The sequence below is a fragment of the Cygnus atratus genome, chromosome 5 (genome assembly GCF_013377495.2).
Source record: "Cygnus atratus isolate AKBS03 ecotype Queensland, Australia chromosome 5, CAtr_DNAZoo_HiC_assembly, whole genome shotgun sequence".
In the NCBI taxonomy this organism is placed as follows: Eukaryota; Metazoa; Chordata; class Aves; order Anseriformes; family Anatidae; genus Cygnus; species Cygnus atratus.
In genome coordinates this window covers 33,311,723-33,331,283 of record NC_066366.1, presented here as the reverse complement: position 1 = coordinate 33,331,283, position 19,561 = coordinate 33,311,723, and the positions used below count along the sequence as shown (strand labels likewise).

The 19,561-nt window shown below is 36.3% G+C and overlaps 1 protein-coding gene across 12 annotated transcripts in view; it reads left to right on the top strand.

Annotated features, from left to right (window-relative positions):
* The window catches only part of PHF21A (PHD finger protein 21A), a 133,901-nt gene that overhangs the window by 35,651 nt on the left and 78,689 nt on the right, over positions 1-19,561 (top strand). For 8 of the 12 annotated variants that reach the window (XM_035539246.2, XM_035539247.2, XM_035539245.2 and 5 more), the window contains exons 3-5: positions 1,407-1,541; positions 5,850-5,882; positions 8,017-8,082. In XM_035539246.2, the coding sequence (XP_035395139.1) occupies positions 1,488-1,541; positions 5,850-5,882; positions 8,017-8,082 (153 nt within the window). In that variant the 5' untranslated portion in view covers positions 1,407-1,487. Of the gene's footprint in view, positions 1-1,406; positions 1,542-5,849; positions 5,883-7,995; positions 8,083-19,561 lie in introns of all 12 variants that reach the window. The other 4 variants (XM_035539241.2, XM_035539242.2, XM_050710766.1 and 1 more) reach the window with 1 other exon arrangement.

The following is a 19,561-nucleotide window of genomic DNA, read 5'->3' as shown; positions in this document are numbered from 1 at the left end:
GTTGACTAGAAAGTCTGATCAGGCCTTTGTTATTTAAATAAGTAACTTTAAGCTAACAGCAGACAGCACTGAAAAAGAATGAATTTAAATACAATGCTTTTACAAAAACCCTGGATGGTCTTCTCTTTTTGTAATGTGATGTTTGGAGAGAGAAACAAGGCTAATTTAAAAACCAACCAACCAACAAACCCACCACTTCTTATTTTAAGGAATTCAGACGTGTCCAACACTTAAGTATACTGTGTATTTAGACAATATTAAAATAAAATTCTCTAATTTAAATTAATTATTCTCTTTTTATAGTCTACATGCCTAATCTAATCTGTCACTAGCCTTTTGAAAGCAATGAAGTCCCATTATGCAGGCCTCTTAGTTAACAATACTTGTGCAATAATTGTGAGCAGTTTTCAAAAGATAAAAAATTGGAATTACTTTAACACTCCAACAATTTCGTGTGTGATGCCTGGATGGAAAGATTGGTATATATGGTTTTCTGAGATATTCTATGCTTATGCATTTATATACGTCTCTATATAGATATTTGTATATATTTTCATCCGTTTTTTACACAAGTTCTGTTGTGTTTGGAACATATAGGATACAGAAGGAAATCTTAATCCTGTTTCAGAATCATGATACTTTTAACGTATTTCTGAACAAAAATCACTTGTCTAGCTTTCGAGGCTTTTAGAAATAGGGATGTCGATGCTTTTCTTTGTCAGAGGTTAGGGAGATTCATTTGTTTGAAGTACAAGTGAAGATGGTAAACTCATACCTACTGGAATTCTACCTAGAAACAGCAGAGGGTTTTAAACTTAATGCTTTTTAATAACTTGTGCTTTATAACTATCTTCTGTTCCTTCAAAATATGAAATGACTAACTCAGCACAAACTTTAGGCATTGCATGTTAATGTTGTTCTGTGAAATTACATGCAGACCATCCCATCTAAGAACAGCTCTAAAGTCTCATGGAAGTATGGTAATGCAGTACATTCTGGTTAAAAATGTATTGCTATTAGGGTTACAGAATTTTAGCCTCAAGAATATTTTCTTGTCTATGCAGATTTTTTAAAAACATTCTCAGTAGCCAAATTTCTAATTTAATATGCAACTACAATGGAATATTGGTAGGAAATAACTGCCTGCAAGCTAGGATAAAGTACAAGTATGTCAACTTTGGGATATGTGAGAAGTAACAAATCTGGCTAAACTACTCCCAAAGAAGGCATTCTGTACAGCCGTTAGATTTCTTGTGATTGAAAGATCACTTTTTTTTCCTAGACTAGGAAGCTGCAGCTGAATATAGTTCACTGAATTTCTGCTCTGTTATACTTTTTTTTTTTTTTTTTTTTTTCAAATTAACTTGTCTTTCAGTAACTAAAGCAAAACATTTATTTTTCTATAGTGCTGTTGTGGAGAGGAAACCAGAAACTAAAGGCACTGGAATCAGCAAAGACACATCTAGAGAAAGTGGAGAAGGTAGAGAATGGAGCTGCAGACTCTACAGGAGGCTCTGAAAGTGGAAATTCAGGTTCACCAGGTAATTTGTATTCTTTCTTGCTTTATATTTGTAATTAATAGCAACATTATTATTACAGATACTATTACAACTAATGGTGGTATTGGGTAATACCATTACAACTATAGAAGTAATTGTCTTACAAGCTTGGAATTGCTTTAGAATTTCATACCCTGTATTTTGACCCTACCACCTGTTGTTTTTAGCAAATGTGAAAAAATCTACATATCAGGATGTGGGTGGGGATTTTTTTGGATATTTTGTAGAAGTGATAAAAAACAGTCAGAAAACTCTGTTCAGTAACTTGTGTCTGGAAGGGTTTTCTGACATTCTAAAGCCAACTTCGGTATTAAGTTGGAATGAGAAAAATATGTTGGAGGAACTTCCAAGCAAAGGTAAGAGGACATGTGCATATTAATTCAAACAAGTATTGAGACAAAATTGTTATAGACATAAACAGAGTAGCGGCTGTCTAAAATGTTAAATTTATCAACGAAGCCTTTTCAAAAGACAGTTCTCCAAGTATTTCTCAAGTATTTCTTCTGGACCTGAAACTGACAACTGTTGCACAGTGGATAAAAGAAATTTGCAATGAGTTATGCTGATCGGTTTTGCAAATTTTGGAAAATGTTTCCAAGTTACCTAGAACACTTGTTTAGACAAGTCATCAGATGACTTGTTCAGTAGTTTTTGCAATGATGAGCATAGTGCAAGAACGTGAGTGGGTGGGTTAGTAAAATGAAATTTCATATGCTTTAATAAAGATACAACTTTCAGCTGGGGAGAAAAATGATAAAAAGCTATGGATGAATTTCCAGAACTACAGACAAGTATTTTGCTCTCCTCAAACTCTAAGGCCCTTGCCTTCAAAACTTCAGTGAAGCTTTGTTATGGGCGTAATAAAACTCAGAAATTACCCATGGTGTTACTGCAGGCATTAAAACATTTAAGGTTGGTAAGTACTTTAATGTTATCTGCTATGTGGTGATCAGAACTCTAGTGATACTTGTGTTCGTATAACAGCATTTACCAGTTGTGTATCTTTATTTCTCTTTACTCATAAACTAGCCAAAGATTTTGAGGCAACAATTTTTTAATAAGCTTTCATATCCATTTGTAATGATGATGAAGAAAAAGGATGAAGACTGGAAAATGTTGAAGACTTTTTTAACATCCTAAAGATATTTTTTTGTCCCACTTGCCTTTGCTCTGCCTAGCCCTCATCAAAAGTTAGGTCTGCACTTAACTGTGATTACATATGGTTTTAGTGGATGAAACTAGACAAGCCATGACTGCGGAAAGTTTTCTTCTTCTTCAAGAAAGGTGTATATTCCAATTACTAAGGTTAAGAACAAGTCTAAATATTTACAATGGAAAATAACACTTAGAGTAGTATGTTTGGTGCTTCAGTAAACTCTTCTAGAATTGTGGACAAGTGGTTGCTGCTGTGCTGCTCAAATGGCCACCAATAGAAATGTAAATTGTTTTTTGGCACAAAAATCTTCAAATGAAATGTTTGAGTTATACTGTATACATTTAAATTCTTTATTATCATTATCTTACCTTATCTTTACATTTTAATTCTTTCAACTAGAAATATAATATATCCTTTCTTTTGACAGTGCCCCAGGATTTCTGGACAATTGTCTCACTTGTCATCGCCTACCTATTTTTTTTTTCCAAGGACTTATTTTTTTTAAAAAAAAAACTTGCTAAGACTCATACAGTCATATTTTGTCCTCCTTTTGTACCTGGTGGACAGGTGTCTGTGATGAAGTTCAGCTTTTCACTCTGTGTGAGCAGAGCCTCCTAACTTCCTGATGCAGCATGTCACTTGTCATGACTGCTTATGTAGCTGTAGACAGTGGTGCTCAGTAGGATTGAAATTTGTTTGTAGAATAGCTCGTTATTTCCTGCCTATTCCAGTTCAGCTTCAGAACTCTGTCTGAAGCTTTGATGCTGCCTGTTTGGCAGAGTGTATCTTAAACTACTACCAATAAAGACCCGAAGAAGGTGTTTAGCTGTTTAGGAGAAGATGCTTCTTTGTTCCATTTCGATGATTGAAGGTTCCTCTATAAGTGGTGTCTGACCAGGTCACTTACTGTATTGGAGTACAATTTAAATATTAAAATATCTTTGATAGCCAAGCAATCTCTTCCTGAGAAGAGATGCATCAACTCTAGCAGAGCTCTATTCTGCTACTGTGTTGACTTGGTTGAGGTTATTTTGAAACAGTCTGCTCTTCATGGTTTTGATCACAAGAGGTGTGAGAGGCGCTCTATTTAGCTATTCTCTCAGCAGGGTTGGGCTTCATGGATGACTCTTCGAGCTGATGGGTGGAAAGAACCAAAAGCATCCTTTCTCTTTTCATTTATTAGCAAAAAGAACAGAGTATTTGAAGATATCTTAACTTTAGCAAACATTTTTCTTATGATTGGATGATGCCATATTACATGATCCATAAATTTAGTAATACATTATGAACAATCTACAGCCACTGAGTATGTTGTCCTGTGATTGAGTCTGTACAAGAACTTTGTATGTGTCAAGACAAACAGATCCGTTTTTTTTTTTGTCAAACTCTGATGTAGCAGAAAGCACTGAGGAAAAGTGAGCTAAGCACGTAAGCACACGGCTAACGTAGCACCTCAACTTCCCACGATACTGAATGATGAAACAATAATATTCAATGTAGATAAATGCCAAGAGATGCGCCTGGGAAAAACTGTCCATCTTGTATCTGTAAGAGCAGACTGAATTAGCACTGAGCAAGCAGTTCTTGTGGTACAGAGTACTTGAATGTTGCATGCAGTTTTAATCCCTCTTTCTCCCAGTGATGGAGAAGAACTGGAGAAGTACAGGGAAGCGTGCTAAGAGTGAACAAAGCAATGGAATGACTTGTGCGTGAGGAGACTTGCAATCTGAAAGAGATGGCTTATGAGGAATGAGATGTGGAAAAAATGTGGTATGAAGAAGACGACTAGAGAAACAGTAAAGGAATAGCTTTCCATAATTTCATTTGCCCCTCATGCACACGTTAATAGGAGGCAGATTCAAAAGAAAAAGGAGGTCCCTTTACCTAGGAGTACTACAGTTTAACTTTGGAACATATTGTTACAGGATTTGTGGTGTTCTCTTGAGTTCAGAAAGTAATTAAGGCAGATTAATGGAAGAAAATTTTGTTACTAGCTATTGAGCCTAAGATACCATCTTTGAAGACATCCAAGATCTAAATTTCTAAAAGATGGGGGATGACACTCTACACTTTTGCAGTACTCCTACTGATGGTCATGTTTGCTATTGGCTAGTACTGGAAAGATGTTAGAGCAGTTAAACCTGTGGTCTGGCTCAGACTTATTCCTCTGTTATGTTTTTTCTGATTAATGCCACTTTTAGGATGTGAAATGAAATACACTTTAAAAAATCATTGATAAGGTGAATTCTCTGAGCCCTATCAATGCAGGTAGAATTAAACATGCTTCTTTTTTGTTCTGTCTTTCTGTTCCTCACTCCTTTTCCTGATTTTGGTGAGGCAATGGAGAAGAAAGTACAGACTTTGCCGTGTTTTTTCCTCACATGCAAAGAACAATGTAATGTGATGAGACTTGGCTGTAACCAGAAAAGAAATTTGGGGGTGGTGGTGGTTTGTTGCCTCTTCATTGTGGGCTCTAGTTTTCTTTAGTGACAGCCTGATAACTTCCCTGCTTATCAATAGGCAGCATCTTCCTGCAGCTGCCTGAAGGAAATGAAGGAGGAAGAATAGTGAATAGTAGCCATCTGTCTGCTTCCCCTTGGATGTGGAGGGCAACTCTTCTGCAATGATCTCAATCTCTGACTGAGGGAGGAAAGTGGCAGAGATACTTCTGGACATGGGTCTTCCATGTGGTACCAGCCAAGCCAACACACAGGCGTCCCCTTAGTACTTGAAACGTTCTGTGCTTGAGTGCACAAACAGCTTTTGTATTTGCAGTGATTCTCTGTGATTTGTGTTTCTTGTGACTGCAAGCAAAGGAGGCTACAGTTCTACAGAAGGCATAGCTGTTAGATTAGTTTAAACAGCTGCTTTAAATTGTCCTAAAAAGGCATCACTTGTTCAAGAACTGTTTAGGAGAGGGAACAAAAGTGGCGGATTAGTGATAGTTTTACTATATCAATAAGAATGGGTTTGGAAATTATATGTATTGAATTCCTCATGGATTATGCCTAGCTATTGAATGCTATGAAATGTGTATTTTTTTAAAGTTCTCCAAAAATGTTTAATTTTAAACTGTTCAGTATGATCCTTAATGAAAATCTTAATTTTATCTCTTTGCATCTCTTTCTTTCTAGAAACTGGTTGCCCAAATGAAGCAAGATCCGCAGGTAAATATTTCTCTTTGTATTATATTATTTACCCTTAAAAATACAGGGAATAACAGTGCATGGGAATTTTAGATACTTCATGTTTTTCCATGTTAACACAGTTTTTAAAAGAAAGCTATTATGAGCAAGTCTTTAAGCAATGACTGGATTGTTCTTTTAAAAGAAAAACAAAAAATCCCTGCAGATAAATCAACTAAACAAAAAAATTTCACCAACACTCTTGGAGCCTTTTGTCTCGTTCTTAGAAGTATAAATCAAGGGGCTCTTGCAGGCTATGGTACAATACAAGTGTTAAGTAAGTTTCTGGTTCCACTGGAAGTTTTTCTTTACAAAAAACGCCACTTGCTTTTTTCTTGTCTGAATTATAAAAGAAGAGAGAGGATCCTCCTTCCAAGAAATGTTGTCCAAATGAAGAATAGAATATTCAGGTTGAATACAGTCTTAGATATCCAACTTCAGCACTGTGATGTCTGAAGAGTGGATACCAGGCCTTGTGGTGTTTCAGAGCTACTGAAGTTAGATAACTAGACTCCTTGTGTAGACAGCTGAAGTCATCTCTTTCTCAGTGACAGTGTAAAGAGACTTGGTTTGTCTTGCACAGCAATTAAGCACTCTAGTTATCTGAAAGGGGAGTTACGTGGAATTAGTCTAACCAGTGTGAAATGTTGAGTACAGGGATAAAGAAAAGCAGTTCGCTTCTAGTTTACTATTAAGTGCTTCCATTCCCATACAGTACTGAATGCACTGTAATTTTCTGTGTACATATTTTCTGATCTCAGTGGAGTGGGAAGACAACTTTTTGTAACTGTCAAGTACAGAAAGACCCCTGACAGAAGTGTTGAGGGAGGAGTAGGATAGTATTGGAAAATCTACTTGCTAGAACTTCCTTATTCCGATGGGATTTGGGAAAGGTCTGCTGCTCTTACTTGCTGGGCTAGTCTGCTAATGATTAGCCTGCAGAGTAGTTTGCTTTCTGTTCGTGTCCGTTGAAAGACAGCTCAGGGCTGCAAAAAGCCATGCAAAGTTCATGAAGCCAGGAAGAATGAATCTGGTCCCTGCTTCCAAGCTCTTAATAGTCTGGGATAAAAAATGCATTAACTAGAATCCAGAGAAAGGGAGGATGACTGGTCAATATCTGGTTTTGCTAGGATTGTGTTTATATTGGAGAGAACTATCCAGAGATAACTGAGTTGAGATTGTTACACATTTTGAAATTGTGGATGAATATAAAAATGGGCAAGTTGTCTTGAGCATGAAGTTCCTATAACAGTATTAGTCTCATGTTCTAATATTTCTATGTAACACAACAAACCTACATCCTCTAGTGTAAAGAATTTGCAACATAAATGATGGGGGGGTTGTGGGGGGTAAAATGCAGAAAAGTTTGCTTCCCTGTCACATTTCTTCAGAGCTTCACAGGCTTTAAACTGAGTGCAAATCTTTTTTAAATTTTATTTTTAGTAGAAAAGAAATAGTCCTGCTAAAAATTGTGTTCTCTCTGCATCTTTATAGCGATGTTTATTGCTTTTAAATCTTAAACTTAAAGTGCTATTGTAAGCAAAGTGCTGATATGAATGATGTGCTAAGGCAGATGTAATTCTCTTAAATATAGTCTAAGGCATAAAAATACGTGGAAATGAAGATTTAGATATGTTAGCCTTCATTCGGCATGTGTGGCAGTTAAGATTTAATAGATATGGTTGCTGATGCTCAACACAGTCAAATGCATAACGTCTTTGCATAAGTAGCATAGGTGAATGTGCTTTAGGTGACATACTGTTGCATTCAATATGATACAATTGCATTATATATTGACGAACATTTCTTGTTTAATTTGTAAACTTGATGGAATGTATAAATGTGCTTTATATTGTGGTGAGCACTAATGGATGTTCAATGAAATCTGAATTCCAAACTGAGTTGTCTCTCTTTGAGTGCTAGAAGGGTCCTCTGATGGTTTTTGCACTCAGTGACTTAAGTAAGGCTTTGTTGAGCCTCTTGAATTTTATTGGCTGTACATCCAGAGGTGCTGTTATCTGTAGTATAATATGAAAAAAAAAAAACACCTTCCTGCTACTACTCTATGTTAACAAATGGAATATCTTTCTCACAGATATTTTTTCTTTCTAATCAGAATGCTGATTTGAAGAAACAGCTTCACGAACTTCAAGCCAAAATCACAGCTCTGAGTGAGAAACAGGTAGGGAGATGTATTTTTAACACCCTTTTCTAAAGATGTATATTCTCCCAGCTTCCAAGAGTGCTGCTATTTTTTTTTTGAAGTGCAAAAATAAGTATGGGCAAACAGGCATTTGGGATTTATATTTGATTTCTCTCAACGAAAGATAGGATGAATTATTGAAAGTCTATCAAACAAGCAACTACTGTAATCAGTGGAAGCTATAACAACAAATTACCTAGCATCGAAACTAATGGTTTGTATTAAGGGAGCTGGGAAAATGAAATAATTTTGTCACTTCCTTTATTGTTATTTTGAAATTTATTCTAAACCAGAACATCCTGCTTTAGGCAAATCTTTAGATTCTGTTTTCATTGGTTCAGACTGTGGAATTCTAAATGAGGATGGTGGAATTTTTCTTTGTGTCAAGCCCAACTAAATACATGTTAGCTTAGGTACCTAAGAGATGAATTGGAGACTTGTTCCTTGTTTTTACCACGATAAATTGCATTTCAATTGTCTTACATTTGCTATTTTGTAGGAATTCTCTTCAATAGGTCTTAAGTATTAGTAATAATTATAACTGAATGCTTTATAGAAACACTGTGGAACTGGATGATGCATCTTGCAGGTAACTAGAAGGAAAATAACAGAGACATCTGAAAACATCTGAAAACTTGTTCTCATTTGTGTTTTTTAACAAAACACAAAACTTTGTACACAGAAACCCTGAAAAACTTAGAAGTCCCTGATTGTGTTGATTGTGTTGCTGTTGGGTCAATAACTGAACCAAATTAGGTTGGTTGCTAGGGTCAGGAGCTTACACCTTTTGAAGATGGGGAACATTTTGAAATGTGTGCATAGGTAAGGATAGAGTTACACGTCAGTGTCATATCTAGATACCTCCATTCATCACTCATTATCTGTATCTGCTCTGAGAATTACCTTTTCCTATACTGAAACAACTGCCTTTCCTAAGAAAAGGAATAGACAGTGATTAACATTTATCTAGAAATTTTGTTTACTAAAAATTATAGTATGTTTTAGTAGTGGAACAATGAGTCTAGGAAAGAACATGTAAGGATAATAAAGAAAATGATTTTTTAATGAGAATACTAATTCAGCAAAAACTGAGGTTTTGCTGTTGTGATGGCATGTCTCTCTTGAAGATGATTTATTCTCTAAAACCAGCATGAGCCTCTGCATGTGGCTGTGTCTCACAGCAAGCAGCTTCAGAATTCTCTGGTAAGCTCTGGAGGCCCATGATAATTTCAAAATTAGCTTGCCTTGATGCCACAAAGCAAATTATATTGACTACCAGTTCACATGATCAGCAGGGGTAGGCAGTGCGATAGTGAGTGGAAGATAAGAAAATATCTTGTTGTAACTTTTAAACTGATTCATAACTTTTAAGTTACGTTATGAAACGCATGTTAGTGTATACACTGCTTTAAATTATCCATTTCTTAAAAAAAACCCACAGCTATATCTTCCTTGTACACAGCTGAAAGTTACAGCTCAGAGTGCTGAAGCACACTTGTTCATGGGGATTAACATGGGCTATGTTTCCAAAAGATTTAAAAATAAGTTTCTGTTTTTACTTCCACCACAGAGAGAATACAGTAAATATGAAGTCACGGTTTGGTTTCAGTCTTTGTATTTTTATAGTTTTCGCTGTCAATAGGACAGTGACCTTCTCTCGCCGTTGAAGTTTAAATACTTAATTTCATTAATTTACCATTAGAGCACAGAGCTGCCAGTGTCCCAGAAGATAGCGTTGTTAAAGTAGTATGGGTGCTAAAATGCAATGATTGTGGTAAATGAGTTCTAGAAGGAGAACGAAGGAGGGAGGGGAAAAAAAAAAAGAACAAAAACTTTCCAATGCAGAGAAATGCTTACTCCCTCTTAATTGTAGGAATCTGTTGTATAGACAGCTGTGGCTTGGCAATGCAGAGTTAAGCAGCTTTATAGAGACTATAACAAAGCCTTCTTCTGTTCTCGCTTCTACTTCTTATTTTGGGAAAAATAATTATTATCAATTGTTTTATGGGGAGAATATTATCCAACAATTTAATTTTCACACAGGGTGGGGATGTGTAATTCTGTGTAGTAAATAAATTCTTGGTACTATCTAGTGTGTTTCTTGAGGAAGAAGGAACGTACGACGTCTGTTTTCTGTAATCTTGTTTAGAGCCAAGTAGTCTTGATGTTTAATGTCCAATGAATAAACTCTGAGGGCCTAACACTTGCACTGTGGACAGTTATGGGAGGCATTATTGTCACTATTTTATCAGCTTTTAATGAAGTGTGAAATATTAAAGCTCCAGCCTGTGTGATATCCCTTTTCTGAGATCGTGGAGTGGAGCTGAGACCCTGATGTTACAAAAGCAGAATGCTGAAATATTTCTGGCTTCTGAAATGTTATACGAGCCTAATGTACCCTTTTTCTTTGCTCTCTCATTTAATAAAGTTGCATGAAGACTTACAGTGCAAGAACCGACGCAGTGGTAGCTTAGCTAAAAGCTTTCAGTTGCTTTAGGATTTCTCTCCTTTTCTGCAGCATTGTGAGAGTAGTGCCGACACTTGGTGCCAGTCACTGCAATGATTCATAGTGGCTTGGGTTTCTTGCTGAGAATTAATAATGACAGCTCTGTTCAGAAGTTTGTGAAATTGAAGAGATCTGGCAAAGTACAAAGAGAAAGCAAATACGCTAATGCTGTGTGTAGGCTTAAACCTAAAGAAATTTGTTAGCTGATGCAGGGTTAAACTGTTACAGCACGAGGTATGTCATATACTCATAGGGGTTTTGAAAACTTGAAAGTGGTGAAAATAAATGCTTTGATTCGTTTCACCTGAAAGATGACGGAGCAGTGTATGCTGATTGTGTTATCATATGGAGGAAACTTCAGAAAGAGGAAAACTTGCTTGAACGTAATTTGCATTTAGAGAGCAGTACACGTGAATCCTTCAGACAATTATTTTCCTCTGCTGGTCTCTTTGTTATTACAGAGCTCTAAACTGGGTTTACCTCACTTTTCCATTCTTGGGGCAGAAAGGTGAATTCAGTTTAACAGTCTTGTTCCTCAGCTATAAATGTCAGAGTTACAGTTTGGAAATTCTGATTGCATTTCTTTTAAAACTGATATTCAGATTCCACCCCAATCTCTGCCTTCCCAACCTACCCCTACTTGTCTATTTTAATTAAAAAAAAAAAATCAGGAGTAACTTTTTTGCAAAAGTTTTAATTGTGATTTTAATTGTGAAATATAAACTTGGGTTTTAAATATGAATTATGTTGCTGTGTAGCTTTGATTTTTATTATGCTTTTTTAAAACAATGTTGTTTTTGCATGTTTATAAGAAAGTAATACCGTCTTCAGCGTTCTTCCATTCCATGTATTCTTGAATAGTGTCTTCTCCTGGCATTGTTTTCTAGAAGTTTACCCATGATTACATGTATCCATTCAGTTTTTATTTGGGTTAAATATATTCTTTACAGTAAAAACAAAGAATTTGTTCTTGAATCTTTCCATGAGGATGTTTAGCAACATGTACTCTTTTTTTTTTTTGATTTGGGGTTGGATTATTATCAGTGACACTAGTGAAAAACTGCAGTAGAGTAAGTAGAGTAGGGCTAACATAAGGTTACATTCCTTGTTCATCTTTAAGTAACACCTTTTTCCTGCTTCTCTCCTTGCATAGTTAATTAAAAATGATAATATGCTCTTTCAGATGTATCATCACTTGGTATGTATCATAACAGTACTTTATTCCAGTGACAAGGAAGAGGTCATGTTTATTCGACTGAAAAAATGTAAAGGAAGAAGTGGGCAGCAAACATGCTTTTTAGCAATGTCGTGTCAAATATGGAGCAATTTCTACATCTGTGCTTATCACAATTACTTAGAAAAGTTGTAGAAACATTCTGTCTTAAATGTGGAAGAAAGCTTACAGGAATAGGATCTTTTGATCTTATGCCTATCACCATCACCCTTTTACTATATTACTAAAGAAATAACGCATTGTTTTCTCTGTATTTGAAAATAAATTGGAAATGTCTGTTGTTGTAGTTAAGTTGCAATGAAATTCATTTAATCTTCAAGAAAACAGTCTTGTGAAAGCTAGACTTGTATTTGAACACATTTGCTCTGACATGGAAAGAATAAAGTGGATACCTTTTGTTCCTTTGATTTTAAAGAGCTGTGTACTCTTACCTGAAAAAGTACTAAAAAATAGTTGTCAGTGTAAGGATATTTGTGTATTTATTTTTTGGAGGGGAGGGGGTAACATACTTTACTGCGGAGACTAGTTGAAACTGTGGAACGTCACCAGGTAGAACACACATTGGAAAAGCAAGATTATGTTGTTATAACTTCGACATTGTGAATAGGCAAATCTACTGACTTTTGGTTGTATTTAAAGCTCACAGCAAATTGGGGTAGTTAAGATTATTCCAAATCCTGTATGCTTAGGGTAAGATTCCTTTTAACCTTGCCACTAAATAACAAGCAAAGGTTTTGGAGGGGATTTTAAGAATGGTGGTGTAATTTAACCATGTTTTTTTAATGGTTGAATAAGTGTAAACGTTTAAGGTTTAAACTGGTTGAGGAAACTTGTCAAGTCTTCAAAAATTGTCAGGAATGGGATTAATGTTGCTATATTTATTCCAGGTACCATGACTGAGTAATAAAAAGATTGGCAATATGCATAAATGCCTCCTGTGAGTTTGCTCTTCTTGCATGCTTGTCATCTATAGTAAAGGTGAATTTTCATGGAGCCTTTTTGAACACACTATCAGCAAGTTGTACCCAAAACATGTTCTGTCATATTCTGTAAGCATGAAATGCTGTGCCTTGGTGAGAGGAATGTGAGTTTGTGCAAGAGGGATGGAGAGCAGGAGAGAAGCAGGTACACTGAACAGGGAGGAAAGAGCACTTAAAAATGCATCTGTATTGTTCATTAAAAGGTAGGCAAGATATGCCTGTGTATTTTAGGTATACCCATTGAAGTCCATGAGAATTTTAGTATTCAAAATACGGAAATAAATAATGAAGTCACTCACTTCCGTCAGTTGTGTCTGGAGTTTCTAATCCTTCCTTTCCCTAAGCGCCATCAAGGGCACATTAAAATGCCAGTTATTCTGTCAGTAATGGAGGCGGTGTGCAAATATGCCATCTGAATGTGTAATAACTAATAACTCGAAGCAGGTGAGGCTTATTTTCAGTTCCAGTTGTTAATCTGGAGCTATACCTATTACTGAGCACCTATCTTTTTTAAGTAAATGGCACAAATGATAGGCTAATTTCCATGTAACTATAGCATCCGTCTATGCCAACTGCTTATAAAGCAGTCTTAAAATATATGAAAAACAATTTTGTGCCTTCCCAGAGTTCAGTTTTAATAATGAAATGTAGTGATACATTTAGCCTTGTCCCCTCCCAGAATTAACAGTTTGTAGGTTGTTTCTTCGATAATTTGATGTAGTCGCTCAGTTTTCCCTATCAAAGAGTAACTCCTCCTTACGTCTGGTTGACTGCCTCTGTGAATCATAAGAATGTTTTGAACCCTCTGATCAGTGTGAACAGCACCTGTTCAGAAGGTGAATGTTTGAGAGATCTGTGCGAGCTTACTATTTTAATTGTTGACATTTATTTAATTTGCATCCAAATATTGTGTGAAAATGTGAATATAATGACTTCTCATTAAGTCGTCATCTTCCATATTCTCAAGATGTACTGGCTGAAACAAATTTTGAATGTTGTACAGATGATTTTAGATAGGCAAAGTGCACGCATCTCTCCCTGCTGCATCTTTTGCACCAAACTTTTTGCAAAATTGATGTTAGTCATTTGCATGTGATGACTGAAATATTGCTAAGTTTTCTCAAACCTTTTGTAATGCTAAATCTTGATTAAACCCATACTTGCATCTAAACTTGGATTTCCCATTCTCCTCTTAAAATAACTCCATCTAGATTTCTTACTGTTGGTTTGTGAAGTTCATTTTTGCATATCTAATATACATAAGCACTGGAGTAACTTAATTTGGGAAACACAAATGACTATTTTTTTATGCCATTAAAAATAAAAAGAGACATCCGCATCTTCCTCCTGCTAGCCCTCTTTTAGCAATGAGTGTCTGGCTCAACTTTTGATTTTTGAATTCATACAGTATTTAAGCCAGATTTGGAGGCAGCTGGAGAACTTTTTGAATGGAGCCTAGCTGGATGCATCTTTAATCTTCATGTGCCTTGGCTTATATCTCCAAAATAGCCTGCTCTGTTTGAAAAGCAACCTTGTAGATAGAAAATGGGCAGTTAAACTACAGTATTTCCTTGAAAATCCCCTATTGATGTCAAGAGTTGGTTATTAGTTGCTCCTGCATGTTTTGACTTGCTGGGTAACCTCACATGTCAGTAGTTATTTCAAAGCCTACCACCATTCCCTTTCATACTTGGAGGAAAGGTGGGAGAAACATCAGATTGTGATGATGGGGATTTAAGATGTTTTATTTAGCACCCTTTAAGGTGTCTTATTTGGGAGCTGGTAAAAGGGATTAAATTCGCCAGTGAATTTTTATAAGAGAACAGATTAACCAGTTCTGTTAAGCTAAAAGCACAATTTAGAAATGGAAATTGGAAGATAATATTGCTGTATTAGATTCCCCCCCCCCCCCCCCAACTGAAATCAAAATCTCACTGTGCTAGGGTACATCCCTTTTGTGGGAACCTTTGGGTCAAGATATTTTTTTGTTGTTATGGGAATGTTTGATAATAGTTGAAGTCATGCCTTGTGTCTATTGCACAAGCCTGTGTAGAGAGGTGACCTACCCTACAGGGGCAGCTTTGCTGTTTGCACAGAAGCTAGTGCAAATGAAGGTGCTTGAGTGTGTCCAGATGAGCAACACTCACATTTTATATTGCACTGTAAATGTTTAAACATCAGTCTTGTTTAGGAAACAATGGGAGAAAAATGAAAGACGGGAAAAGCATTAATATGTGGGTCAGCCACAAAGCTGGAAATAAAACTGCATTTCCTTAATTCCCATACTAATGCCTTCCATCACTGAAGAGTACAATAAATCACTTGAGTGTGTTGATCTGTGAAAATAATTGGATTTACTTTTAAATAGGCAGCATAACTTGCTAGGCCAGCTGTTAGGACCTGTGGATTTCACTTGCTGTGCTCTGTTCTCCTTACCTTAGCAGAATGACCTCACGGCTGAAGGGACAATATTTTGACTTATTCCAAGTGTATCAGTGTTATAAGGAGAATCAAATCCAGGGATCTGCTTTTCAAAAGCCTTATGGATCTTTTAGCTCCTATTTCAATTGTTTGGTCCCAATCTCTTTTGTGAACTGGGGTGAATTTTGGAAGAGAGAAAGACAGTATGTCTCATGCTTAGAAATGATGCAAAAACTTTCCTTTGCTGTTTTTTCTCAGCTAAGTTAGTTGATTTGAAAAGAAGCCACTTCCTGAAACTGATTTTTTTTTTCTTGCACAATGAGTATAGTACAGCTATAGACTGAAATACTTTTATTAGCAAAAAACTTAATGCTACTACGCCAAGGACAAAACTGACAAGGACAGTTAGCCTTAGGCAGTATTTTCCAACATATCAGTTACGCATTACAACCTGCATTGTTGAAGCATTCAGTTCAACTCCCCGTGCTTATTTGTGAAAAGGACTGAAATGAATGTGATTTGTTGCACAATGTTTGGAACTGGTTTCTTTTAATCGCAGTGGCATTTTATAGGTGTGCTGGAGGTTTATTGATGGACACTGGATAGATAAAGAGGAGTTGTGCCTTTCTGGAAGTGATTTGGAGACAAAGGTGTATATGAAGGAAGAGCGAGAGGGCCAAGTGCGTGTAAAGTTTTTGTAAAAGTTTATTTTTAGGATTTGGTTTTCAATTCAAATAAACGTTATCTGCCGTTAGTGGTGTAGTCAGTATAAGTTTCTTATTTTATCATGGAGGCTGTAGTAAGATTGGGCCTCAAAGGGTTTAAAGAGAGAATGGACTTAAGGATAGAAGGATAAGAATGCTTTTAGGGTTTCAGTAAGTCTGTGTGCTTTCTTTCCTGTATTGACACTATTGTAGGAACAGAATGCAGTCTTCATTCTCAGGAAACATTAGCATTCAGTGAAATCATCAACCAGTATGTATTTTCTGTCCATAAAATAATGAAGATACTTTATTTTCTTCAAAGGTGGGTCAAGTCAAGGTGAATTCTAATATTTGCAGTGTTGCATAGTCATTTTTTTCGGTATTATTTCTGGGTTGATTTTTAAGATACTTTGTTTGACTTCTAGAAACTCCAGAAAGCCTGTGATCTGTTTAGAGCAACCTTTCCCTGCTGGTGTGTTGCAGTAACTAGCCAGCAGAGGCACCTGGCTGGGAGCTTCACTGTTACAGGAGGCAGGTGCTTGAGGCCAGGTATCATGTAGGTTTTCTTGGCGTGTTTTTTATTTCTGTTTCAATTAGGTCCGTTATTCTTTGAGACTTTTTTTTTCCTCCTTCCTACTAAGTCAGTAAAGGCTGGTGTTGGCGTGCAAGGTGCATTGTCTTTCTCGACCTTTGCTACCTTTGGAAACAAAATTGGTAAGTATTAGGCAGTGACAAGTGTAGAACTCTGATGGAAATTTTGGTGGAGTTAACTATAATAATTCAAACTTAAGTTGTGTCAAGAGGTAGAGAAAGTGTTTTCCCTATAACATTTATTTGATCTATTTTATGAAAAGGAATTCTTATTCTGTATTCTTTTAATAGTGAGAAATTCTAAATGTTGTCTTCTAACGGACATGAGAAAGCACCTGAGTTGTCATGAGCACTTCCTCTTTGTGCAGTAAATTCTCTTCAAGGCTAGGTGAGGTGAGTTAGAAACAGTTAAGTAGTTGTGATTTCTTTTTCTTCTTTCTCAAGATGTCATTGGCAAAATGTTGACAGTGAGTAATAGTAAATGGACAGTGGTATTTAAAAGAGTTACATCTGGGCTGCCATATGTAGCAAGGAGGAATGAGCCAGCTTTCTCCTTAACCGATAAGTGAAACCTTAGTGATGGTGTTTGCTAAGAGAAGGAGAAGTGCATTGTACTGTTTATAGAAGGCTGAATGTATTTACCTTATTTTTCCTCTGTGTATGTGATGTGAATTTTTAAGAAATATGTTTTAGAGTTGCTTAATATCCTGCAGAATGAGTGGCTGTCCTTTTATTTTAGACTTCTGAAAATATGAATACTTGGCAGTCTTTGGACCTGTGTAGTTTTTGCTCCATATCCATGCACTCTCTTTATAATTTGCTTCAGTTCATTCTAGTATGGCAGCTTTTCAGAGCAATGCTTTGTCCTTTAGAGTTGCGTCCAGCCCTAGGCAGTGTGGAAGTGCCTGATTATTGTGTCAGCAACTTTCTAACCTCAAAAGCTCCATGTACACCTTGGGGCTAGTGACAAATGCCTTTGTGATTGGCTTGCACAAAACTGTATTCGTGAATTCTCCAACTCGTTGTAAATTTTGTCATATATCTTAAGAAACAGAAACAGTCCCATTCTCAGAGTAAGTCAGTGGGGGAAGCAGTTTTACAGAAGCTCAGAATGCTAAGCTCCTAACATCTATCTTCTGGACAATTAAAGTTGTGTGGCTTACAGGTACTATGTTTTCTGAAACTTGAGACCAGAAGAAGCTTTTTGGTTTCTTTATTTTTTTTTAGATGAGAATGGTTTCCTGACTAAGATTCAGTTCTGCCTGCCATACAAAGAACTTCTTTCTCAATATACTGTCTTCTGTAATGTGCAGGAATCCTGCTTTTGAAGGCAGGTTTGATAGATGTTTCTTACATACGGCAAGACTCTTCAGAAATGACTTGTTGGGATGCTCTAGTACATGGAAATTGTCCACTTGAAATGGATGAAAAGTGAAATCTTGCTCTGTCTAAACATTAAGATTTCTTCTGCTACCAAACCAGGGCTGGTGCTTTAACACCTTTGGGAGAAAATGACCCTCTGCAGGGAAGCTGGGTATCATATAAGTGTCAAGCAGGTGGTTATAGCATGTTCCCATTTTATTTTTAAATGCCCACACAACTTAACTATTCTTTAGCGAACTGAAAATGATTTCCTCCTTTTGAACTTCTGTCTTGTTGTTTGCATACCTGTCCAAATTTGTCATGGGTTGTAGGTCTACTTTTAACAGACTTAGGAACTTCAAGAGTTATTGTATAAAGGATGTAGGTGCACAAAATCGTACATGGTGGAGAAGATTCATTTTAATCAGATATTAGGCTGCTTTTTCAGAAGCAAATGAGACTAATTTATATTTATAGATACAGACAAAAATGATTTGAAAGATTTTGTCTTTAACTGTAATGTAGTGTTATATGTTAATTTCCTTTAAATATTCACTTAGACATAGCTATTACAAAACAGATTTGGAGTTTATAATGATTTTCTTTATGGAAAACTGGTGAGAGACTTGATAATTTCTCCCAAATTACTTTTAAATGTATTTCAGTAGTTGCGTAGCTTTTGTCTGACATAATTTCAACAGTCAAGAATGAAGTTTCTGCAAAGGTCTTAATTTTTGAGCCAAAAAAATACTGTTTGATGAGAAATACAGATACTACAAATAGAATTTTGATCCATTAATGGAAAGGTCTTTTTGAGAGGATGTTTAGTCATGATATGAAGTGTCTTTAGGAGCTGTTATGAATTTGTCTATCACTTCAGCTACTTCAATATTCTCTGCACCTGCAGTTTAGAGCTACAGGCATCTCCTGTTAACAGGAGCATTGGGTCAGGCCCCTCAGTGAGTGTCAATTCTGATCTTAAAATCTAAGGAATCCTATGGCTAGAGTCCAATTAACTTAAAATATGAAGCCACTTTAATTGTTAGCCAGGTCTCCAGTATTCTCCCTAGTTTTGTAATTGGAAAGCCTTTAAATCCACTTATATTGAGAACTGTAGAGAAAAAACTTCATGAACCCATTGAAATCGACACCTGGAATGCAAAGATGTCGGCACTGCAAGATGTCAAGATGATGCACCCACTGCAGACAGGCAGGAGGGTGTCAGACAACCTGGCTTGTGAGCTGGACAGATCTGCTAGCAGTTTCTCTGATGTCACCAAAAATTGCTAGACGTAATGTCAGTCATAAAACTAGAGTACATAAAAGAGAGGAAATAAATAGCCAAATAGTTTTAGAAACAGCTATACTAGCTGGGTTTAATGTACTGTTGCTTTAAAATGCATTTTTTCCTAGATAAACCAGGCAAAACCACAGCTTATAGATGTTGTGTTTTTGGAGTTTTTTTGGTAATAAATCCAAATGTGCTGCTTTTATCTTTTGCATTAGGAAGATACATTGTGGTGATATAAATGTCAGCTTCAGTATCCCTAAAACTTAATTTCTCTGAGAAGAGCATGGACAGTAGCAGCTGTGTTGTGGCACTATGTGGGACACTAATAGATTGTATCTGCTTATTTTTCTGTGCTAACATCACATGGAC